This window comes from Thunnus albacares, chromosome 2 (genome assembly GCF_914725855.1).
Source record: "Thunnus albacares chromosome 2, fThuAlb1.1, whole genome shotgun sequence".
Classification (NCBI taxonomy): domain Eukaryota; kingdom Metazoa; phylum Chordata; class Actinopteri; order Scombriformes; family Scombridae; genus Thunnus; species Thunnus albacares.
The window spans coordinates 3,073,601-3,099,908 of record NC_058107.1 but is presented as its reverse complement, the minus strand read 5'-3'; the positions used below and the strand labels follow the sequence as shown (position 1 = coordinate 3,099,908).

General features: G+C 39.3%; 1 protein-coding gene across 2 annotated transcripts; it reads left to right on the top strand.

Moving 5' to 3' along the window:
• Positions 1–386: 386 nt before the first annotated feature.
• stxbp1b (syntaxin binding protein 1b) lies at positions 387–25,983 on the top strand. Of its 2 annotated transcripts, XM_044363088.1 has the most exons (20): positions 387–503; positions 7,143–7,192; positions 7,397–7,478; positions 8,772–8,848; positions 9,110–9,188; positions 11,065–11,168; positions 12,901–13,049; positions 13,663–13,747; positions 15,624–15,754; positions 15,895–16,002; positions 16,233–16,293; positions 17,637–17,702; positions 18,108–18,188; positions 18,673–18,811; positions 19,209–19,318; positions 20,170–20,271; positions 21,637–21,722; positions 21,946–22,100; positions 23,188–23,311; positions 25,008–25,983. In XM_044363088.1, exons 1-19 carry the CDS (start codon positions 467–469, stop codon positions 23,295–23,297), a joined length of 1,812 nt encoding a protein of 603 aa, XP_044219023.1. In that variant the 5' UTR covers positions 387–466; the 3' UTR covers positions 23,298–23,311; positions 25,008–25,983. The 2 variants fall into 2 exon arrangements, with proteins under 2 accessions (XP_044219023.1, XP_044219031.1); XM_044363096.1 differs by lacking the exon at positions 23,188–23,311.
• The last annotated feature ends 325 nt before the right edge of the window (positions 25,984–26,308 follow it).

The window sequence follows — 26,308 nt, the reverse complement described above, 5'->3', positions numbered from 1 at the left end:
TGACGACTATTGCATTAAAGCAAAGAAAAGTGTTTCAAAGAATATGAAGCATGTTGAAGTACCTGCACACTGAATCAGAGCTCCCATCTGTAAATACTAGATTGGATGGACCAGACGGACAGCACCAACCCTCCCTTTTAGACCTACTGCAAGTCTTCTTCCTCAGGCAAATACTCACAGGAAGGAAATGAGGCATATATATATAAAGTCAAATGACCGGTGACACCATAACCAGCTGATCACATTCACATGCATGTGTCAACACACCGCCATCAGTCACACAAATTTACAATGAAAAATAGAAATATCAAATACTAATTTCATATAAATAGTGAGGTGGTTATTTTGGATTTAATTGGACCGGAAGTACGTCGCTTATTGTGCGTGTTATTGTGAGCTTGACGGTGGTTGCGGGTCAGCTCAGTTAGGATCTGAGGAGAAGTGGACGCGCAGCTGAGGGCTCATCATGGCACCACTTGGACTAAAAGCCATTGTTGGAGAAAGTAAGAGCTGTTTGTTTATTTTATTAGCTCATGTGTTTATTTCATTTACTGGCTCATAAACAAATGATTTAATGATTGTTATTCCAAAGCCATTGTAAAGTATTGTATGGGCATGAATAGCCATCCTCATTTTGCAAACATTTAATGTGAGATGTGAACGCTTCTTGGTTTAATTAATTTGTCAGATTATTGATTGATCTACAGGACTGTGCAGTTCAGCAGTTTGTTATTGAGGGAAGTTCGACGCGCAAAAGACGCACAAATATTTCCGCGCCAGCATCTCTCCAAGCGTTTCTTTTTGTTTGTTTATTTCAAATTATTGTCAGTGAGATGATTTATACATTATGAACTTGTTTGTCGGTGTTTTGTTAGACGTTTATTGAGCCGTTAGTGTCGTTGGAGTCCTGGTTAGGTGTAAATCCTGCTTCACTAATCTTTGTCTGTGCGGATTAAGCGCTTTGACATCATTCTCAGAGGAAGTAGTGGAGGGAAGAGTCGACAGTGACACTCACATTAACTAAGACTGAGTTTCTTCTGTACTGTCAGCTTCATGCCAGCATAGATACAATACACAGTCGTTACATATGAGTGATATAAATGTATAAATGTCGTCAGTTATTGAGATTACAGGAGCCCTCCCCTTTCTTTTACAAGTGTGCCGAGTTTACAACCGACGACACTTATAAAATAAATAAATAAAACATATTTCATGTATTATATTATATGTATTATATTAATGTATTATTCAAGAGCAACACAGCTAAAGCATATAAAGCAATTAATATATACATTGTGCCCTTAATGAGTTCTCTGAAAGTACTCAGGGACACCAGAGTATTGGATTATTCTATGAGAACAGTATATCTGAAAGCTGACTTTCCAAGCTTAGTATTTACTGATGGAACCTGTAACTGAAGCCAGTCTGCACAACACGTTTGAGTTCCACATCTCCAGGTGAGAAATGAGGATAGATAAAATGATGATCTATGGACCTTTTTTAAAACAGCATGAGCCAATGATACTCTCCTCTCACATAGAGAGAAAACCATCCTACATTCTAATAAAGAGTGCAATGATGTGTAACGTAAGAGTAACCTGTCACACATATAATGGCAGAGTTATAAATGGTATCCAGAAGTTTTAGAGTAGAGACTGATGCATACAGACAACATCACCATAGTTCAGGACTAATAGAAGAATTTCCTCCACTGAGCCTACAGAATGTAGGAAAACACATGTTGTTATTTCCCAGTTTCACCCTCAGTTTATCAATTAAAACTGAAATATGAGCTTTAAAGGAGTTTGTCATCTATCCAAAAGCCCAAGTACTTATGGGTTATGGTTAATACAAGATCCATCAATATCAAAATGTATAATGTAGTTATATAATAAAAAAATGATCCTTGTTTCCTCAGTTTCTAGTATAAATGTTAATAAGTCATCATTAAGGCGTTTTAATAATCAATTCTGCCATTGTTAGTCTAACCAGTTGTTTTCCCAACCTGGCAAGTTGTTCTTATTAATGTCTCACCATTGATGTATACACCGTTAGTAAAGGATTTATTAAACATTAATAAAGACATACAATTTATAACTCTATACAATCCTTCAGAAAGAGCATCTTTTTTCTGTAATTTTTTGCAATTCACGGTGCTGTACTGAAAAAAATAATAAATGAAGGTAAACTATTTTAGAGCTCTTATTTCTACACTTATCATGTTAATATAATATCAGTATCGAATACCACGTTACCTCTCTACAGTTGATTATTTCTGGTTTTGATATTTAATGGGGACTCTTGTCACACACTGGACTGGTCAGTCATCAGTCATCAATGAGACTTTAGCAGATCAGAAAAACAGAACATGTTGAATATCTGCTCAGTATGTTTCTAGAAGCTGACAGAGGTGATGTCAAGGGATCAGGGACTGTATAGAGGCCGCCGTGTCAAAAATGCTGAGCTGTTTCATCAGATATCAGAGTGGTTTTAATGGAAGCAAGGCTGCTTCACTGGAAACATTTCCATTTTCCATTTTCATGCAGATTTGTACCAATTTAGCCTGGACAGAAGGTGCAGCTGCACTCGTCCAGCATGCAGTATGTGTGGTAGTCAGGTGATGTCTTTATGGCACTGTACCGTACTATGATAATCTGATATGATATGATAGCATTGTTTTTTGTTTTTTTAAGTATGGAGTAGATTAACCCACCAGGAGCCTCCTGGGCCTCTATTGAACTTTGTGTGGTAATTTGTCTAAACACAGTTTTTGACTCAGGGCAAGATTTATGTCACTTGATTTTGCCCTTTAGTAGTAGTAGTGCATATCCCCAAACAAATTTGCAGTTCAGCAAATGACCACAAAACAAATGACACGATGAATATGGGGCCTTTGGGGCCCTTGAGTGTGTGGGGCCTTTGGGGCATTTGGGGCAGTTGTCGACTCATCCTTGTTGCAGGTTTTTGTCAATTGCTCCAAAATATGCAGCTTCACAAAACCCTTGAAACAACTTGGTATGAAACAAGAGAGATACCAAGAGATGGCAGATTTTTCACTTTAAAAAAAAAACACACACATTAACAACGATTATTATTTTAAATTACTCAACAAATGCAGCATATATGATAGTATTGGAATATACCCTGACAGAGGGAGATGATAGCAGGGAGAGGAGATTTTTTTTTCAACAAGTCTTCCGTATTAAACAACCATGTGACTCCAGAACGACACATAGGAGGGTTTTCTAATCTGGCGCCTCTATCAGCAGTAATCGGCAGGACAACATCGTTTGTCTGTGTTTTCCAAAACCGTTACACATCACTGTTAAAAAATAATGTTTTATGATGTGACAACGCTGTGGTTAAAGTCTGGTTAGGTTTAGGGAAAGATCATGATTTGGGTTTATTAAGGTTAGAGAATCATGTGGTGTGAGTTAATGTTACTACTTCCTTAATGTTAGGCCACCATCGTCGTCATGGCAACAATAATAACCACAAGGTTAAGGTTAGGGGAAGGTTGTAGTTACGGTTTTTAAAAAGCTGTCCCGACTCGTGGCTGGAAACATAAAACAAACAGCGGCCTCCTGTGGCAAAGTTCACTGTTTCGTTAAAGCTCTGAATGAAGAATTTGTTGCTGTTATCGTCACCTAGTTTGCATCACTGCTTTGGGTCATAATTACTACAGCTGCTAGATGGCATCTATCACTCAAATGTAACTATAGATATTTTTAGTCGACTAACATATGATCTGTTATGTCATTTTTGACAGAACATTTTTTTTCCACCAAGAAAATAAATTTAGGTATGATTAAAAAATACTCATGGTAAGTGAACATACTGTATATGAGAAATTCACATTTTGATTTACCATGAGTATTTATCAAGCCAGTTGTGTTAGCCTTAGACCTTTTTCACAGCAGACATTGTGACTGTCATAGCCGAAAAAGCACAGGTGGAACTGATAACATTAACAGTGGCTCTGTTCCATTCAGTTGTCAGCAGTGCTTTTTATTTTAATCCATTTCACCTGTATTTAACCAAGAAGTCTCTTGAGATGCATTATTTTTTACAAGAGAAATGTGGCCAAAAGGGTTATGTAAGATAGGTGTCCTTTATTACAGCAATCATGTATAACATGACAAAGCAGGACCTGAGAGAGATAAAAATTTGACTGTTTAAGACGATTACATTCCTCATGAAAGTAGCGTTTCATGACAAAGTTTGAATTGTTTAAGTTTTCTGGCCCAGGGTGCACAAAAATGCAGTTTTATCAAGTTCTGAGTGAAGGGACACTGAAGATTCTCCATCTGACAGCTGTAAAGGACAGAAGAAAGCATTTCACAAAGTTATACACGTTTACCAATGTCTTTAAAGATAAAAAGTTATAGATGAACCTTTGTCTGTATAACGTCATGAGTTCTTGTTCCAACATGAATGATAGATGGGGTTGAGCCTGTCTATCAGTACAGACCTCCCCTTTGCTTCTCTGACAGTCTGTTGTGATGCTGACTGAGTGTCTGCCGCAGTGTGTGTGTTTTACACAGTATTATAAAGCTGTGGAGGTGTGATCATCATTTATGCTGTTTTATAATACTGATATTGATATTAAGATCCACCAGCAGGCTGTTGTTGTTTATCCTGCCTGTGAAAGCAGCTTGTCAGGTGGCGTCCTATTCTTTCATGGACACTTCCACTTAATCCTGTTGACTAATTGGATAAACAGGATCATTCACTGATGAATACATAATCGACCAGCATGTCTTTCCTTAGACAGCAGGGCCCAGCTGACTGGAGGCCGTGGAATTCCATATGTCTGATCCAACTTCAGACAGAGATGTTTTGTGATAAATCATCATATAAACCATTTGTCCTGCACCTGTACTCAACGAGGGTTGGATGTGCACACTATCCACTGTTTCTTTTTGCTTCATACATCAAAAAAATTACCTCTAATTTCATATTTCGTCATTCACAGTAATTATTGTTATCAGACAAAGACATTGGCTCACAGTTATCATGCTGCCATAACTTCATGATAATGTGCTTACAACATCTCAAGAGCAGCTCTTCAAGTGAGACATCCTCCTGGCCCCGCATAAAAACAGGACATGTTGAATTATTTTTGAGGCTAAATGTAAGTCTGCGTGTTTATCTGTGTGTGTGAGTGATGCTGCTTCCCCGTGACGCCACGTCCGCTGACACAGAAACTGCCCAGAAATAGCGGTGGGGAGCGGTGCATTGGATAAGAGGATTGGGAGCAGATTAGAGGCAGTGATTGCAGTGGGCCTGTCCCTCCCAGCACTGAGTCTGACAGACCGGATGCTTAAACCCCTAGTGAGGGAAAATGGGACGCTGCTCATCAACACAAGGGACAGGAGTTGTCAAACACGCTTCTGTATTATTCGCTGTCTTCAGCCCTTCATTATTGATTATATTATGAAGTAAAGCAATATTTTGCTGCTGTGATGATCCGGTATCCAGTTGTGTGGGAGTACTACTTTCCCAGTTTTTTGGGGGGTTTTTTGCTTGTGTGTACAGCATGTAAAGTTGTGATCAACTCTCACATTGAGAGCTCATCAGGTTCCCTTGCTTCATGTTTCACTTAACCTTACACTTGAGTTCATAAAGTTCTTTGAATTAAATTGCATTATTTTTTCTGTGACTGGATCTCTGATAACCCTACATTATCTATACAATCCAATATTCCAGCTTCAGTTCTGGGTAGTTGTCACCCTGAAAGGTGAACCTTTGCTCCAGCATGAGGTCATGTGCACCCTGGAGCAGGCTTTCTTTAAAGACCTCTCTGTATTTGGCTGTATTCATCCTTCCCTCGTCTCTGAACATCTTCTCGTCTTCCCATCTCTGATCTCCATCAACTGAGGAACAATCCAATTACATTATGCTGCCCCAACCATGCTTCACTGGTGATGAGCAGTACCAGGTGTTAGACTCTGAATGTTCAGCCCAAAAAGTTCAATTTTTGTCCCCAACTTGAGAAAATCTGTCCTCATGCTCTCAGAGTCATGTAAGTCCATTGCTGCTGTAATATGCCTTTAATTCTGGAGTTGTTTCCATCAAGTCCCGCTACCATAAAGACCTGATGAGTGCTTCTCAGATACAGTGTCCACTGGGCTCTTCAATTGACCATGTTCTGTGGAGGTTTGAACAATCAGATTTCAGTCTGCCTCTTGGATTACACTTAGCTTACTGTTTTTCAATTACATAGCTATCTGATCTGCCAGAAATGCACAAAGTGACTAGGTGTAAATGGGGTCACTGTGAGAGAACTCCAAAAAAACCCATATCTGCAATGCTCGGATGAGTTTGAGATGTTCTGATTAGAATTAAGGGGTGGTTTGCTTTACTGGCATCTCCACTCCTCTGTTTCAAACTAGACTAGATCAAACAGATTTTGTTTTTAAATCTTGCTTTAACACCATTTTTATATAGCATTACTTCCTTTCCTCTAGTAGCTGTTTGTAATTGACATGTTAAGAGCTCAGTCATGGGCGTGTTCCTAAACATACAGACAGTTTTATTCACCAAGGTGTTGAGATGTGTGCTGCTGCATTACATGTTGAAGTTATAAATGAATACAGACACCAAAGGACAGTAATTAGTGAGGAACTGTCATGGAACACAGATGTCAATTACAAGGAAGGACTACAACGATGATACTTCATGTGTAAGCTTTGACCGTCCAAAACCCAAAGAAATTCATTTACTATGACAGAAAACACAGAAAAGGAAGCTGAGACGATGAAAACACAGACCTCTACATCAATACTTACATTTACCCACTGTTTGTTGACACACTCAGCAGCAATGTGTCTCTCTAGAAGCAATATCCTGGAAAAACAGTGTCAGTCAGTGAGTATATTGACTGTCACTGACTGAAACAGTTGGCTGTAGTTTAGTTATTCTGTATGCTATGTGGATCATTCATTGTCAAATGCTCACAAAGCTGGGAGCATTTGACAGTACGGTGTTGAAATTCTGACAGCTGCCATACCGTCAGCAGACAAATGGATCAGGCTTCACATGGATATAGATCCAATAACTCTGATGAGCTTTATTTTTGTTGTATTGTTATTGTATTATTATCTCAACTTAAATGTAATCTCATTTGTCCTGCTTTACAGAGATAATGAACAATGTCATCAAGAAGGCAAGAGAAAAAGGAAAATGGAAGGTATGGTCCCCCTTGTCTTGCTGCTTTGCTGCTTTTATTTAATGACCATGATGCACAGGATGACATACTGTATGTTTGGCATTCACCCCCATTGATCTGAGTATAGTCTCTTGATAACAATTGCCTTGGAAATTAACTGATTCACCGAATATATGAAAATAAAACTCTTTGATACAAAGAGGCCTGTCTGTCTGTGTTTTGTAGGTGCTGGTGGTGGATAAGCTGAGTATGAGGATGATTTCCTCCTGCTGTAAGATGACAGACATCATGTCAGAGGGAATCACCAGTAAGTACAACCACCCAGGTCATTTCACTTCAGTTGTAGACTTGTAATCAGTTTAATCAAATTTAGTGCTGGTAAATTGAATCCAGTTGAACGGGGACCTACTTAAACAACAGCTCCATAGCACTATGGTCAGAAGCTCTGCAGGGTACCTTTGAGTATGGAGCAAAAATAAATCTAACAACACCTCTAAAGCTTAATAATGAGGTATTAGACAACGGTGTTCCTCTAATTTTGTGTTTTTCCTGTTTTAACATAACAATGTCTCCGTGCATAAAACCAGCTCCATAAAGAAAAGCTTTTCCCAGTTTGGTGTGGAGGAACTTGACCTTAACCTCATTGAACACCTTTGGGATGAGCTGTAACACCAACTGTGAGCTAGACCTTATCACCCAACATAAGTGTTGGACCTCACTAATGTCCTTATGTCTAAATGGGAGTGAATCCTTGCAGCCAGGTTCCAACGTCTGCTGGAATACCTGAAACCAGAAGAGTGTGTGGGTGTCCAAATGTTTTTGGCCATGATGTGTAGTTCAAAGGACAAAGAAATAACATTATAGCCTGTATATAAAGATGGATGTAGTGAGGTGTGACATCACTACCTCAGACCCACGCTAACACTAGCTTACTGAACACTGAGCACCACACACTTGGGCTAATGTTAGCTACTTTAGCTAAATTGTGCCAACAGGGCAGGTATTGTAATCAAGTAACATTTATCTCAGTGAAATATTGTGACAACAGTCCAACTCAGTGAGTCCGGGAGCCAGGGTGAACAGCAGGTGAGCCAACTGTCAATCAACACCGACACAGCAGACATCAAAGCTACTATAAATCTTCAAATGTTATTAATGGAGCAATAACTTCCAAAATGACCACTAACACATTTACTAGGGGGCCTGAATGTAGAGACTGAGACCATAATGACTTGTTAAAAAAATGATTGACTCGGTATTTCTAGAGAGAAGTTGAGACTTTTTTAATTGGAGTCAGTTGGAGCATCTAGTGGCTGTTGGTGGTATTGCACTCTGAGGGACTTCTGCATTGTCTTCAGCTTGAAGTCAGTTGCCACTTGAATTCAACATGATGTGATATTTGACAGAGAGGATGACCGCAGCCTTCCAGCATTCATTAGCATGTTGAGCAGTGAAAAGACGTTTTCTTTGGATCAAGACAATTTCATTCCATTGTACAAAGATTCTGCATAAACATGAAACACACACTAAATGCATTGATGTTCCTACAAATAGGTCATTACTGATAGATCATTGCTTATTATTTTCCTTTGCCCTCCAGTTGTAGAAGACATAACCAAGCGACGCGAGCCTCTGCCCAGCATGGAGGCCATCTACCTGATAACACCCACAGATGAGGTAAATGTTATCTTACAACTCCTGTGCAGTATTTTAGATATTGCTCTCATTTTGCATTTTTTTCCATAAATTTAAAAAAATGTCATTTGAATCTAATGGGTATTGGAGGAATAAAGTTTGTAGTTGTTGCTATTTTAAATATAATATAATTGGATAGGAAACACACAGTGTCTCTTTGAACACTGATGGATTGTCCAAACTGTCATTCCCTTTCACATCAGTCCATGAGTCAACACATTGTTCTCTCCTGTGTTCTCTCAGTCTGTCGAGGGTCTGATTGATGACTTCAGAGACCCGCAGTCTCCGAGGTACCGAGCAGCTCACGTCTTCTTCACTGACAGTGAGTAACTGTAATCCAGGACCACAGAATATAGACAGAACATTTTTAAACCTAAAGTTCATCTGGTGACTCCCAAAACATTCACATCCCTTTGAAATACACACAAGCTCATGTTCATACTGTGCGTAAAACATACTTTGTGAACCAGCTGCTGAAGGAATAATTATACTAGTGAACCAAAGTTAATATAACTGTAACTGCAACAGTGAAAAAGTGGAAGGTAATGACTTGATTCCTGCTTTATCACAACCTCACACACTACTTTTCTGTCACAAGCTGTAGAGTATTTATACTGGTTTCTTTATAAAATACCTCACCCAAAGATTATACTGATTCTTTGCACAAAAATTATTTTGCACAAAAAGTATATTTTGTTCAGTTGCTCTCTCTACGTAGATACGTTGATTTTTTTTAAAGAAACCCCAGCAGAGGGGTACCTGGGATAGTGAGACTGAGCTGAATGGGATAGGCCCCATCCATAATGCTGTCGACTTAAACAGATGCTAACACTGTAGGGAGATAACACCAAGTCACCAAGTCACAAACTAATAAGCAGCCATGTTTGAAAGGAGCAGTGACACATGTCATTTCTATATAAACTATAAAATACTGTAGAAAATTCATGCCTAGCTATTTAACCAAATGGTTAGTGCAAACATTAGTGTTATCACAGTTAGATTATTGTTCAGTGATTTAGTCCAACACAACAGAAAGTAGCTCAGAACAAAGCAACTCACAATGCTTTTCACTGTCGAACAATAGTAAGTATGATGAATAATCATTTGGCTTGGTTAAGTGATATCATCATAGCTAAAACCCCAGAAACACTTTATGGTAACCTATCATTTTTTTCATACATACATAATTTTTCTATTCGGCAGTCATCAGAGGGTCGTTTTCTGTTGCCTCCATGTAGAGCTAGTTTAACACAGAGAACAGTTCATTATCGAGCAACAGTGGCATAGAATTCATTACCAATTTTTTGTTTTAAGGAAAAATTAAGATTGTATTTGTTTACACAAGGAGAAGTGTAGAACATTATATGACTTATTGTTTTTTCTGTTCTTGAAGGTTTGATGGGATGTGGAGAGCTATCCATCACACTTTTATTTGTGATTTAGTGGATTGAGTTGTTAAGTGATTTCTTTTCTCAATTATTTAAGAGATGAAATTATGATATAGAGCTATTGTATTTATTAGACAGACTTTGAGTTGATGTTCGATGTTGTGTGTCGTTGTGTTTTATATATAGTGAAAATGAATGGATATATATTGATGTATTTCTGTTACTGAAGTATTGTTAAAAAATACTTATTGGGAGCCCAGGAAGAGTAGCCACTGTTTCAACACAGTGGCTAATGGGGATCTGAATAAACAAACAAACAAACAAAGTGTTCACATAGGGGTATCAGATCCATATGGACGCTGCTTTCAGAGCGAGTGGATACACTGACTTCCTGTCTGTCAAAGAATTGATCTTATAATTTGTTGGTCTATAAAATACATCTCTGACCAAAATCAAGGCAAAAGGTGCTATACAAATAAATAGACATATTGACACACTAATAATGCTGGATTCTACATTTCTCACAATGCAACTATTTAGCATCTTTTCATTAGAACCTCTCTGGCTGTGAAATACTCACAACTTCCAAACTTCTTGTGGTTTCTAAGCCCAAGCTAATTTTATGATTCCAGACTTGACAAAGCTCTTCCAGAGCCACATGAGACAATGTTTTCACTGTGACTTAAATATGTGGCCTTTATGTATAAAATTGCCTCCCCTTTAACATAAAAACCTTTAATAAAGTAATGACAGTCAGTATTGAGATAATGTTGAGTCTAAGTCACCATGTTTTTGTTTGATTCTTTGCAGCAATCCCAGACTCACTGTTTGGCCTGTTGACCAAATCCCGCGCTTCCAAAGCCATGAAGGCCTTGACTGAGATCCACGTCGCCTTTCTGCCCTATGAATCTCAAGTAAGACACCGTCTAGACTAAGATTATACCTGCCTCAGGTGTGATGGATGAGGTCTGAAAGGATTTCACTCAACTGTGTGTAAAATCTGCAGTGAAAGCTGCATCATTAGTACGGCTATGTCTGGAGTTCAGAGATCACTATCAATCCTGCCATTATACAACACATTCTCCCCTAACCTCTACTTTACTAATATAATCACAGCAGCAACTTTTACAGAAGCAATATATTATCAATCTTTTTTTTTTTTTTAAATCACAAATCAAGCTTACCCCATACTTAACAGATGCTGTGTGGGAGGCTGCTGCAGCTAGCTGCCCAGATACTTCTTATCATGTACATTAATCTTCCAGTCGCACACCACCAAAATCATGGTTTGGTAATTTTGTTTCCAGCTGGTATACAGTATATGAGGACAGAAATTTGTGTTCCACTGTTCCATCTACAGCTTTATAATTTGAAAAGTGTTGAATCATAAAGACAGTAAAAGTAACAACAGTTAAACGTCTAACGTTTGCTACGATTAGCCACGAGAAGGCTGCAGCAGAGACATAAGGACATCACACATTAAAGGACAGGTTCACAATTTTTCAAGTCTGTCTTAAAACAACAGTCAGGTGCCCAAATGAACACTGAAAGAGGTTTTACTGGTGAAGCTGCTCTGTACTCTCACCAGCATTATGTGAGCCATGGTGGATGGACATTTAAGTTTTGCTACCAACAATTCTTGTTGTTCAAAATGTTTTTTTAAAGGAAGAAGATAGATGTCTGTGTCTAAGTGTGGAGTCAGGAAGTGGTTTGCTTGGCTTAGCATAGACAGGAAGTGAGGGGAAATAGCTAGCCTGTCAAAAATCCACCTACCAGAACCTCTAGAGTGTACTGATTTTTGTATTGTATTTGTATTTCATTTGTTTTACTGGACACAAACAGATATGTAAAAACCACAATTTGTTATTTTAAGAGGAGTGTGGGCTCTGTATCTATCTGCTCAGTAGGTGTGTTTTTGAGGGAAGGAGGCCTTGTTATTTCCCAAAATGTAGAGCGGGTTGACATATTTGGAAAGAAAGACTAGAATAATGATAAAATAATTATTCAGGAAGGACAACAGGGGGAAGGACGGTGCTGAGGAGGACGAGGCTCACTGTGTTTTGTGTTGGATCAGCTTTAGTCTTCAATCCTCTGCTGTTGTCCTGTAGTTTTAATCCTGAGGGGGAGGGACATACCACACTGATCCCACCTCTCTGCCCCCCCCCTCTTATCCTTTTACCTCATTGGCTGACTGGAGTAATGTTCATTCCCTGTAGCCAATAGGAGTGCAGATAAGATGTGTGACAAGAGAAAGCACAGGGATTGTTATCATGTGATTGAGTCAGTAACAGATGGGGGCATGTGTGCGTGTTTGCAAGAGTGTGTGTGTGTGGGGAAAAGGGATCAATGAGTATTGTTTTTTTTTTTTTTTTTAAAGTATATGCTTATTTTTTTATTTACTATTTTTACATTTCACCATTCTCAGGTTTCCTCATAAATGTTCTTTTTGTCATAGCTGAAAAATTGTAAAACACCATTTATATCTTCACAGGACTTTATAATTCTTCATCAAAGCTGAGTATAATAAAACATATTCATGCATTCCTGTGTGAAACAAAGTCCATCCATGCGTTGGATCTGTGTGGCATTATAAAAGAGTAAATGCTGCTGGGTTGTGATTGAACCTCATGTTGTCTCTCTGTCCAGGTCTTCTCCCTGGATAGAGTGGATGCCTTTCAGGACTTCTACAGCCCCTTCAAGGCTGATGTGAAGAACAACATGCTGGAGTCTTGTGCTGAGCAGATCGCCACCCTGTGTGCCACTCTCAAAGAGTATCCTGGAGTCAGATACAGAGCGTGAGACCTGCTTAATATTTGTTATTTACTCATTTTAACACCTCATAAATGCCACTAGGCTATCATCAGTTAAATTCATCCCTTCTTACAGATGTTTCACATTTAAACCAACTCTATACTTTCCTGGTAGGCTTTTAATGTGAAAGACAGGAAGTATTGAGTTTCATTGACGGTAGCTGTTGTGCTGGTCATGGCTATTGTTTGAATACAGGCTATTTGAGATTTTAGAGTAATAAGCCAATAATGTTTCAAAAACTCTTTAAATACACATACATTCACCAGAGCAGCAGTATTAAAAACATTTTTTGGAACTGTGCTTGTTTTTTATTCTTCTTTTCAGGGTTATATTCTACTTTTAACAAATCAGGGCTTTGTTTGAGTCATTATAGTTCTGCACATAACTATGTACATTTACTGAAGAATCCTTAGTGTAAAAAAACAATGGAACCGGGTGAGATATGGTATCTGTGTGTTCAGACAGAATGCAAAGTGACACGATACGATTACATAAAAAGGCAAATACACAAGTAGATGCAAAATTAGAAATAGAATCAGCACATCCAGGTTGAAAAGCTGGTCTTGTGTGACGCTGTATGTGTGTGTCTTGCTTCAGGGAGTACAAAGACTGCGCAGTACTTGCCCAGATGCTTCAGGAGAAGCTGGATGGCTACAAGGCTGATGACCCCACCATGGGAGAGGTAGGTGGCAGAGCCAAATGACCAATGTGGAGATACGTCATTGAAAATGAATCATTGAACATTTCAGTTAACAGGATTTGTGCAGGCTGTTCTAAAACCACAGAAAAAAATACAATTTAAACCTACAAAAAAGTGATTGTAATGTGATGCACATTAATTGGCATTCATAATTTCATACTGTATATGACTATCTGACATAAAAAGTAGGTTACATAGTCTGTTTCATTCTGCTCTGTCTCTACACTTCACAGAACGGACAATTAAAGCATTTTCAGCTGCTTACACTATTTATTAAATCCATCACAGCTTCACATACATGACATAACAAACACTCAGCTACTCCTCACAAGTGTCTCACTCTAAAAAGTCCATGTGAAAAGAAGCACCACATAACAATACTATTGTTACAACATATACATACGGTGTATATATATATATATATATATACACATATACATATATATATATATATATATATATACACATATACATATATATATATATATATATATATATACACATATACATATATATATATATATATATATATATATATATATATATATATATATATATATATAGTAAAGGAAGGAATCTCTGTCTATATGTCTGTATGTCCTTCGTGTATCTCAAGAACCGTTCACCCGATTGACTCCACATTTGGTGGGTACATGGCGGGGGACCCAAGGGAGTGCAGTGTCAAATTTGGTGCAATTTAGACGCACGATACATTTAATATTAATAAACTTTGAATAAACCAGCGATCAGCGAGCCGCTCTGCTCTGTGCAGGGGCGGGGTGGAGCTTCAGGGCTCCGCTGACTGACTCGTAGTCGAAGTAGATCAGTAGATTAATCAAGAATGGACATTCTTACCCTGTGTCTGGACAGACAGCATAGCATTAGCAGCAAGTAATTACACAGGAGGTGTTCAGGGACATGGTTGAGCATGGGTCACCTGCTTTTTGGAAGCGCTCAGAACCCAATACACAATGACTGTAGTTATGCATGTAAAACAAAGGCAATACTTTACATGGGCAGTTTGTCTCATATGCTCCATGACCATGGTGATTGTGAAGTGCCACTATAGACAAAGCACAAATCTTTGGAGCAAACATACCCACTCAGATCCAAACTGAAGGCACAGAAAATAGGAATGATCTAAGAGCCCAATATGATCGATCCTCTTTATTTTAGGATGCACATTATTTTATTTTTAAATACAGCCCTTAGTTTAGGCTACTTGAAATGAGAAAAGAACATTTATTTACTATTAGACTACTTATTATTTATATCATCTGTGTATAATAGAATGTTAGTTTCTTTCATGTTGTTGGTGTATATACTCATTCACACCTCACATCAACTGAATTAATTTTTTAATGTGTTGAAGTAGTGGCCAGAGGCAAAGCTATCGGCCCATTCCAACAGGTACATTTTGAACGGGGACTGCAAAAGCAAAAAGCAAAAGTCCTTTTCTCAAAAGCAAATTCAGCAGCAGGTAATCAGTCTGTGAAAGCAAACAGAGCAGGCAGGGAACAGGTGAGGGTCACAACTGGTCAGGCAGAAAACAGGACGGAGTGATGGAACCCTAAGACTGAGTAGTGTGTTATACTATCTGGCAAATAAGTGAGGGAGAGATATATATATTGTGGTGGTGATGAGAGAAGGGGTGTGCAGCTGGGTGGTGAAGTCAGATGATTGAACTGACAGGGTGATGGGGTAACTGCAGAGCAAGTGGCAGTGACGGGATCTGAAGTGACATCAGATGTTAATGGCAGGGAAAATGACAAGAAAGATGAACATGTAATCAGCATTGACCTTTATGACAGAAATGTAAGTATGCTCAGTGTTTTCTGTCTGTTCTGGATGCCTCCAGGGTCCAGACAAGTCTCGAACTCAGCTGCTCATCCTGGACCGTGGGTTTGATCCCGTGTCACCTCTCCTGCATGAGCTCACACTGCAGGCCATGGCGTACGACCTGCTGGGCATTGAAAACGACGTGTACAGGTAGACAACCGCACACATTACTGAAGGAGGACTGACAGCTGTCAGGAGTCACTGAAAGCAGGCAGCTGCTGTCATTTCAATGATATTTGTATTTTATTTTGTTGTTTCTTTGATTGTGAAATTTGGGTCATATATTTCAGTTTTGAGACCAGCGGGATGGGGGAGACGAGGACGAAGGAGGTGTTGCTGGATGAGGATGACGACCTGTGGCTGACTCTGAGACACAAACACATCGCTGAGGTGTCGACGTGAGTGGCTTTGACTGTACTGTTGGACTCTATTCACACATACACACTCATGGCATATATACAGTATATGGAATTAACAAACACAGGTGCTGCTTCCCCTACCACAAGCCTACAGCTCTGTCACAGTGTTCACAGAGCGTTATTTAGCAGAGACCCTACTCCGTTTTCACTCATCAACACATTTTTCATTTCCTGACTATTGTTTTGTCCTCTTCTGTCTTTATCTGCAGGGCTGTAACTCGCTCTCTGAAAGAATTCTCTGCCAGCAAAAAGATGAACACTGGAGAAAAGGTAGAGGACACACTGTATCGCTCGGCTCTGGTTTCAGGATCTGTTACTGTGTTACAGCTCTTTACACTGTCCTTCACACGCTCACACAGAGGTGGAAGAAGTCCTGTACTTAACTGTGATGTACATTACTGGAATTTTAATTAAGTAAAAATAAAATTGTGGGTCCACTAACAAAAGCACACATTTACAATAAAATAAACTATAAAAGTACAGTTGCTGACTTAATTAAAGATGCATACAATGGGCCTCATGAAAGAACATTTTTGTATTCTTACTCTAAACCTCTCTAAACACCATGAGGATGTGTGTCTTTGTGAGATTTGATCATCAACATCATCTGTGCCCTTAAACTTGACATCTAAGGTTACCTTTTCTGGTCAGTTTGTAGGCAAGTTCCATTAGCAAAAGGAGTAAAGAGAAGAAGAGCTTCAGGTCCTGCTGTCAGAAATCAGCAGACACATTCATCACTGTCAGTATTTATATTAAAGGACCTGAAACAATCAGAATTAATTAATAGTCGAGTGATCAATGACGCGTCATCAGAGCAATGCTGTACTGTGACAGAAATAAAGAGGAAGTTAGATGCTAAAAAACATCTTTCTAAAGCAAAGTGCTCCATGACTAATATGAGAGAGGCTGTCATGCGTCATGTGAGTCAGAGAGATATGAGAGGAAAGATTATTATAGCCTACAGAGGTGATGTTACACTGAAAGGTGTAACACCATGATACTGGACAGAGATCTGCAGAAACAAACTGAGGCTGGAGTTTACAACAACTACTGAAATAAAAATCATCACATCTATAAAAAAAACCCTCTCAGTAACTCTGATGAGCTTGTCTTTGGTACACACTGTATTTCATTCTAGTTCATTTGGTATCATATTTAAACTGTGGAGAAAGACAGGCACTGTCCGTTCATGACGCATGTGATAGGTCCAGACTGCTAGTAAATTTTGCTGCTAAGAGAAAATTCTTAGCACACGAAAACCGACAAATTCTCTTAAATCACTCGGACATGCCGTTTAAGAGTTAACGTGTTCATATGAGTTTTTCTTGCATGAGGCACCAGAGCTCTGAACAAGAAAATGTTAAACAGTGAAAACTTGAGACAAGTTGATTTGTATTGAAAACATGTTGAAATATTTCTACTACAATGGCAGATTAAAAAACAACAACTTTTTATAGGAAAATAAAACTTGGTCTCAGTTCCAGACTAAAATAGATAAGAGGGAGATGTTTTTCACTAAATCATGTTATGGAATCTAATTATATATTTTACATCTGCAAAATATACTAAAACTATAGCTTTCAGGTGATTTATATCACTCATCTGTCTTCCAGACCACCATGAAAGAACTGTCTCAGATGCTGAAGAAGATGCCTCAGTATCAGAAAGAGCTCAGCAAGGTAGGATCTGGAGTATTACTGGACATCCATACAACTCAGGTTACCGTATGTAGTGCAGTTTGATGGGTGTTTTCATCCAAAGCAGATCAAGTTAAAGATATGGCTGCTAGACTTACTGTAGAACTTGGTAAAATCTGATATTGTGCACAGTGTGTATACATGTGCTTGCATGGGTAGAAACCTGGATAATCAGTTTTAATCTGTTTTAACTACCTTTAAGCAAAATGTATTTCTAACACTTTATTTACTTGAGCTGTAAGTTGTCAACCTTATTTTGAAGATATCCCATCTAGCATATATAAATTCCTGAGAAATAATCTCTTATCTTTTGATATTGTTTGCAGTTGATTGTTCTCCCTGTGCGAAAAACACACTAACACTAACATCTGTCTTCTCTGAGCTCAGTATTCAACCCATCTCCACCTGGCTGAGGACTGTATGAACCGCTACCAGGGCACTGTGGACAAACTCTGTCGTGTAGAGCAGGTAAATCGGGACAGATACTTCCCTCATCCGCAAAGATGATGAAAATTTTCAGATTTGGAGGACGTGGTTGGTCTTGTTCTGTTCAAAGTAGGAAATACACCCAACAACACCTCTAAAGCCCCACCCATTTTCATGTTGTATCCACTGTGCTCAGTTTGTACACAAATATCCATCCACCCAGCACTTCTGTGTAGTGTTTCTTGTTGGATATGGTCAGTGAGTATAGGTTTTGGTTTTGGTCTCTGTATGGTGTTATACACCATGAAACCAGAGGCCAAAGTCTGGATAGATGAGTTAAGCTGCAACCAGTGTTGAGAGTTTATCTAGAGGGGTTTACTTACAGAATGCCACATCTGTCTTCTGACCTTCTATAATGAAATTAAGAAACAGCCCTCTTGGATGCTGTAGCCACAAATGTGTTCTAACCCACCTCTTTCCTCTAACACACAAGCTGAATCCCTTTCCCTTTCCTCCTGTCTCTAAGGATCTGGCGATGGGCACAGATGCAGAAGGAGAGAAGATCAAGGATCCCATGAGACTCATCGTACCCGTTCTACTGGACACCAATGTCAGCGTGTCTGACAAGATCCGCATCATCCTGCTCTACATCTTCCTTAAGAATGGTCAGATATCCACCGTCTGTTTTTATTTATTTATTTATTTATTTATTCTCTGGTCATATTTGAAACAGGGATGTTGCAGTTCATGGTCGGCGTCTTAACCCCTAAGCCTCAGTGGTCTGTTTTTACATCAATAATAACATTTGGAAGATCCTGCTGAATGATGAGTAAAGCAGAAAAGTTCATTGTTCTGGAATTTTGCTATAATTTTGAATTGAAGCTCAAATATTCATACTGAATGTTCATGTTTTGTTCTTTTGTTTCTTTAGTGTTGATCCATTCCCAGTTTTTCTCATGTCTACATGTATGACAGCGTATTTGTGAATGCGCATGCTGTCATGCATGTGTGCGTGCTGCATGTATGGACTATAAATATATCCTGCATGTGTCTGTGTGTCAGGTGTGACTGAGGAGAACCTGTGTAAACTGCTTCAGCATGCCAACATCCCACCAGAGGACAGTGACATCATTTCCAACATGGCCCACATGGGCATGCCCATTGTCTCTGAGGTGAGCTGTCCTGGTCCAGGACCTGAATCTCTCATCCTGAACTCTCTAAAACAAAAGCAGGGTGTCCCCTAACTGTTTAGTGTTTCAATCTCTGTAACTTTGGGGGGGAGGTTATAGAAACAGATTACAAAAATAAATGACAAAATCAAAGCAACAGAGGCTGAGAAATCCTGACTTTTAGTCCCTAGTAAGGGTCAATACTGGATGCTACGCTTCCCATGATCCAACTTGATAGAGTCCTCTGTTAGATCCTCCCTCCCTGACTCAAAGCTTTCAAACTCCAAGCACCCACTTTAGGCTCCTTCACAGCCACAGAAGACAGCAACAACTGTATTGAAAAAGGTTGAGTAGTTCTCCCTGAGATGAATGAACTGATCTTTTGAGTAGTTTCCTGGTATCTCTTTTCATATTTTGTCCATTTATCAGCTTAGCTTTTTTGCTTGTGTTGTGTCTTTACATTGTTCCTTTTCAAAATTCCACAAGGCCACGCTTCCCCAAAAGGGCCCTGCACAAGCTTACTTGTAATGATGGGTTTACTTTAGGCTGCTGAGAGAAACCTGCTGGAGCTCTAAAGGATTTGTGGTGGTTTCCCATTGGGATTATTTTGGGTGTCCCCTGCACACAGTAAACCTACAGAGGGCCCTTGTGGGTATGTTTGCTGCGATGATACATTCAGATCAGTGTCAAACAACTCAGGAGCATAACTTTTCAAAGGATTGTGTCATTCTCAACTTCCCTACATGTGACTATTTGTTTTCAAGTGAAATTACATTGGAAATATTATCTTTATTACCTGAATCCACTATAGCGAAAAAGTGAAAGCATGAGTGATGAGTGTCAGCTCTCCACAGGGCACTGCCAAGAAAACCAAGAAGCCTGACCGCAAGGAGCGAATCAGTGAACAGACCTACCAGCTCTCCAGGTGGACTCCTCTTGTCAAGGATCTAATTGAGGTACTTCTCATCCCTTATTACCATGACCAGCAGCTAGTGCAGTGTGACTACACACTTATACTGTAATGAGACATCTTTCTCAAGCGCTACAGGGTAGTGGCTTTATCTGCAACAGATATGCATCTGAACAAGTTTTAATAATGTTAAATCTAGTGCTACTCCTTCTAAACAATGTAATAAATTCAGACCACCTGTCAGTTTTCTTAAATGTCTGTGCGTCTCTCTAACATTTGCTGGAGAGATTTTAAAAAATAGAAAATGGACAGTAGGACAGTATGTGGTCAAATGCCCACTACTCTGCAAGGCCTGGCATCCCATCTGGATGGGAATAACTTTGCAGGGGGAGGTGGGGAATTAAACATTCACTGTTTCCCCTCAGTAATTTAACTCATTGTTCCGGATGGGACTTTAACCACCACAAAATGACAGGATCTGGTCTGTAACAGACATGGGCATTCAGCAGGACAAAGCCAAACCCCCCCAGGGGGGCACTGGAGAGTTGAGAGTGAGAAAAGATACTGTGTGAGGCGAAAGAGCCAAAATCATCCTCCTTCTGAGTCATAACTCAGTCAAATCTTAACAGACATGAAACACATATTGATATCATTCAGTGTGACTTAACTTCCTCAAGATATCATTATCTCTGATGTCCATCACCAATAAATCTTAAGAAGAAAAAGGCTGCAGAACTTGCCTGAGAATCATCACATTTTTAAATTTTCTTCAGCATCAAAGAAACCCAGTGATAGTTGTCGGTACATACATGGCTACACTGCAAACAGGAGCTGCTAATAGCTAATTCAGAATACTTTAAATAGAGCCAATTTTCCAAAATGAAAACAAATATGGTCTAAAAACATGGTTCAAAGCAGAATAGCAGCACGTACCTGTATCTGACATTACAACAGCCCATGTGATGAGCTTTTATGGCGTCTTGCTCTCCTGTTGGATCTGTTTTTTCCTGTCATCATATTGGTTCCCTCTACTGTATTTGTTAGCATGTTTCCATTTAGAAAAAACATTTTTGACCAGTTACACACAAAAGTCAGATTGCACACACAGCTGATAAAATGCAGCAAAAGGAAAAAACTCAGAGATCCACTTCAAAATACAAAGACATCTCTTTGGATGGGGTTTAAATTACAGGAGATTCACTGAAAAACAGTAGGTTGTTTCAGCTGCAGTTATTACTGGGGTGCTGGTGAAAAATGACCCACGTATGTGCTCCAGACTGGATTCAAATCACTGACCATCAGGTAATGTTGGAATCACCCTACATCCCCTAGAGACATACATCTAGTCCCGACTGTAAACTGAACCTGAACTCACCTCTCATGTAAACTTTGGCAACTTGTGTTCCCACAGGACGCCATTGAGGACAAACTTGACCCCAAGCTGTACCCGTACATTTCCCAGCGACAAGCATGTGCCAAAGCCAGCGCTCCATCAAGGTGGGTCATTTTATATATATTGCCTTAAACTTCAAGTAGCAAATGACTTCAATGAATGGCTTTAATTACTATAAAATCAAATTAAGTAGATCTGAACCATTATTGTTTCATAATGACTCTTTAATAAGAGTCTTACAATATTGACTGCACTGATAAAAAACAGTACTATCTTTCAATATTTTGCAGAAAATTTATATCTGTGTCCATGTTTCTCATCTTGCAGTGCTCGCTATGGTAACTGGCACAAGAACAGGGGACCCACAGAGATGAAGACGGGGCCCAGGATCATTGTCTTCATCATTGGAGGAATGACCTACAGCGAGATGCGCTGCGTGTACGAGGTCACTCTGGCCAATGGCAAGTGGGAGGCCATCATTGGTGAGTTCACTGGTGTCTCTGTTAGCGGGGTAATGCTCAGCAGTCTTTAGAGGGTGCACTTGTTGGTAAATAACACACAATGACAGGTGATAATGTGTTCTGTGGCTCTGGAGGAGCTTTGTCAGGTCTGAGAATAACCCTGATGATGTCATCAGGGGCTATCTCAGCTGGGGCTTGAAGACTACACATCTGTCCCAGAAAGCCTGGATTACAAAGTGGAGGGGTGGAGTGGAAGACATGAGCATTTACCAGGCAGGAGGGTCATATAAGATGCTCTCAAGTTGCAATATGGAAAATGTAGGATCCAGTGTTTTTGCTTGAGCCATACCAGGGACTAGAAATCAGTATATCTCAGCTTCTACTGCTTCCTCTTTTTAAATCTGTATCTTGCAAGTCCAATAACTTTATTTAAATTTGATCATTTTCATTTGAAATGTTTTCAGTAAAATTGGACATACAGTACTCACGGTGGCATCTTAAACAACAGCTGAACATTCATGGGGCTTAACTCTCCCAGAATAATAATATTACTGTTACATGCTCATACATACTGTGGAATACAGTGGCAAGACCTCATTCGTATATGTATACACATGTACATTATATAGGGTTTCAGCATGTTTCATCCAGCATGTTTCTGGTAATATGTCCTGGTATAAATAGATAAAAGAGGTTATTCCTCCTGAGGGTTTGAATCTTGCTGATGTGTCTGTTTTGAAATCTTATATTTATGTTCCTGTGCTGCTGATTCAGCAGAGCTGGTCTTCTGTGTAATGGCATTAATCACATTCTCTGTGAGAGCTGATATGTTGTTGTGACTCTCAGGGAACAGATGCAGTGTTAGGTACAGGAAAGAGGGCAGAAAGACTGAATCTGCTAAATCTATCAGCAGGTTGAATTTCATGAGGCCTACAGTCATACTGACCTCTGAAGACAGCCTTATTATGCAGAATTTTGTAACTTTGCCTCGATAAGACCTTTCTGAAGTCATACTTTATGTCAATGTGATGCTGTGTTTGTTACAAGCTTTCATCCAGAGCTCCAGGATTCAGTCAGAGTTCAGCTTTCAGGCTTTTGTCCCCTGTAGGTTCCACCCACATTCTCACCCCACCTAAGTACCTAAAGGAACTACAGCACCCAGACTTCCTGGACCCCAACGCCCCACCAGAGGGCACTGAGGAGCCGCCCGCAGAGTGAAAAGATGTTTGAAAGTAAATACACAAGTCATGATGTGATTTGTGAATCCTTGTTCCCCCGTGTCAGCCTGCCTGTCCTCTGTCTTACTTACCTTTGAACCATTTATCCCTTCAGAATTTGTTGTCAGAGTTTTTCACTGACACTCAAATGCTGACTCATTATTTTCCTTGTGTCAGTGTTTTTGGTAGACTGTCCTGTTGGTGAACTTATCTGTTAACTGATAAGAAGATGATCTGTGAGTTCCTGTTGGATCACTGCTGGCTCCACTGTTCCACACGAGCTATTATGCACTCTACATAATGAAGAAAATTGAAAACGTTGGATCATTGAGCATCTTTCTGATGCCACAACTGGTGCAACTGCATCCAGTCATTATGTGTAATTTTTCTTAACTGACAATTCAACAACCATGTCCACTTTCTGCAGCATTTGGTCAGGTGCTCGAAGGCGTGAAAATAGGCATGATTTGAACTTCCCTTAACCTCTTTTTTTCATTTTTCACACCACTACTTCCCTCACTTTTATGTGTACAACACCATGAATGCCAGTGATGAGAGACTGTCTGAAAGTGTGCGCTGTTATCTGCATTTGTACAATTCATCATCAAGCATTTTTGTATCTAGATGTGGTGTATGAAGAGCCGTATTGGCCTGAATTTAAATGATATAATACACTTTCACACTAATCTGGTTGGGAACCAACCATGAACTACTATTAATCCAGGGAGAAGAGAAGGGTTTTCTCTCCTAAATGTGAAACAATACCATTAAAGCAGAACATAAATCCCACTTTTGTGTAGCTTGTCTATCAGTCACACTCTCACTCTCACTCCTGTCAGGCTCTCCTGTCAAAATATTTTCTGTGGCTGTTTTTGTCTCTTTCAGCTCCTCGTCATCTGTGACAGCAGTCACTAAAGACACTCGTGACAGATTTTCACTCCTCATGGATTTACATCAGCTGTCTCCTGCAGGTTGAACTGAGCTAATGGAGCAGTTTTAGGGCAGACTGACTCTAACATACTCACTAGCCTAGCCACATTAAGGCTACAAACAAATGCAACACTCTGTGTAGGAGCCGGTGTTACACATGTAATTGTAGTCCTCAAATATAAGATAAGCCTCACTTTTTCAAACATAATTCCCAGAATAAAATGGTTTTATGTTCGGGCCAATACGGTAGTTTGTTTGAAGCTGTTTTAATTGTTTTAAAATTGTTATCTCCCGTTTCCTGAAATGTAACCTTTATTAATGACATAACAACCTTGTGTATAGTGTGCACATGCATTTTTCCATTTAACCAGAAGAGCTGTCAAAGGGCGTTATAAAGCTATTGAGGTTCCTTCTTTAAAAACAACAGCAATCTATATATTTTTTTATTTTCACCTTAGCCGCTCAGTGTGTGAAAAATACCTCTCCTTGTCATCTCTCTGTCAGTTTGTGGTGTTGTGTTGTACCTCACCCTCCCTCTGTATTCCCTCCAGGGCCATCCTTGTGATCTTTTTCCTTGCAACATCACTGTTGTTCGTCTTCCTTGTGTTGCTTCTCTTTTCCATCCCCAATTCATTTTTCTATGTGCAGCCACATCCTCACAGAGAGAAATGTCACTGTACTTTTGCCTCTAAATGTGTTGCTAGGTTCTGAAAATCTTTGTTGGAGATGTCATGTCTCCTTGCTGATCTGTTGGTAAAAGTGATTGTATTTTGTCTTTCAGGATCAACTGAAATTTTCACCCCACCTCGCCTTCTAAAAGCCCTCAAAGATTTGGAGAAAGAAGAGCAGACAAACTAAGAAGCTCCTGTAGTGCACCCCCCCTACCCCCAGCCTACATACAAACAGCAGCAATATAGTCCAAACTATAACTACTCCCCTCCCCAACATGACACATCATATATAGACTTGATGTTGTGTACAATTCAGTTGCTGTTATCTCGCGAACCAAACTGTGTTCTGAGTCACCATGTATTGAATCAAATGAGTGCGTCGATGTTGGTCAGAGTTTACTGGAAGATTGGATTTGTGTTGAAGGTTGTCTATATTGTGTTTATTTCTGTGTGTGGATTAGTTTAGATGACTGGGTGAGATTCAGGGACTGCAGGTTAAAGAGTGTATTTGGACAATCACTCCAGTCTTTCATTTACAACAGGACATATTCCATAGAAGGCTCATGATCATTTGACAAATTTTCTGTGTATACACTTCTATTATAATCTCTCCCCTATCAATTACACATCATGTCCTGTCATTTTCTTCTATTTTGTTGGAGCATGCCAGTTTTAATATAGTGCTTTCCACACCATATACTGTGCATATCATCTGATTTACGTGTCTGACCTTGGAAATGCTTATGCAAGGCTACTCTGATGGTATATTTAGCTGTAGATTCAGCATTTGAAAGATAAATATACAGTATAGTTGGGTTTTCTCTTTCCTGTGCATTGTCTCAATACACAGCAGTGTTTTCAGCAGTGTGTTTTTGTCCTGTAGAGGTTCAGTGTCCCTTTGCTTCCCTGTATTTGACCATAACGTTGTCATTTGTTGTTATTGTGTAGTGATTCTCTGTGACTAGTAATCCACTGTGTATGAAGAGAGATGTCAGTATTATCATAAGTCTGTGCTTTTATGTCCACATTCATGAAAAGTACTTGCTGCAGGATCTGTGTTAAGCTAATAAAGTGGCTTCCATTAAACTGTGTCATTACATCATTTCTTTACTGCTGTTTTCTCCCATGTAAGATCAAAATGAATATGAAACATGAGTTGTCTGAACATTTACTGTGGTTAAGTATTACTCTGATATTGCACATATATACATAGATAATACACATATTTCTGGTCATAAACTGCTCAATGATACATTCAATATTTTAATGCATATTTACTGAAGTTTGTACATCAATAGGATTTTTTTAATACATATTTTTTAGTTTCCATGAAAATACTCAATCAATAGGTAAATCCAAGATGATGCTGCTGATACTGCTAACCATAATTCAACAAAGCCAGCTTTAAGCA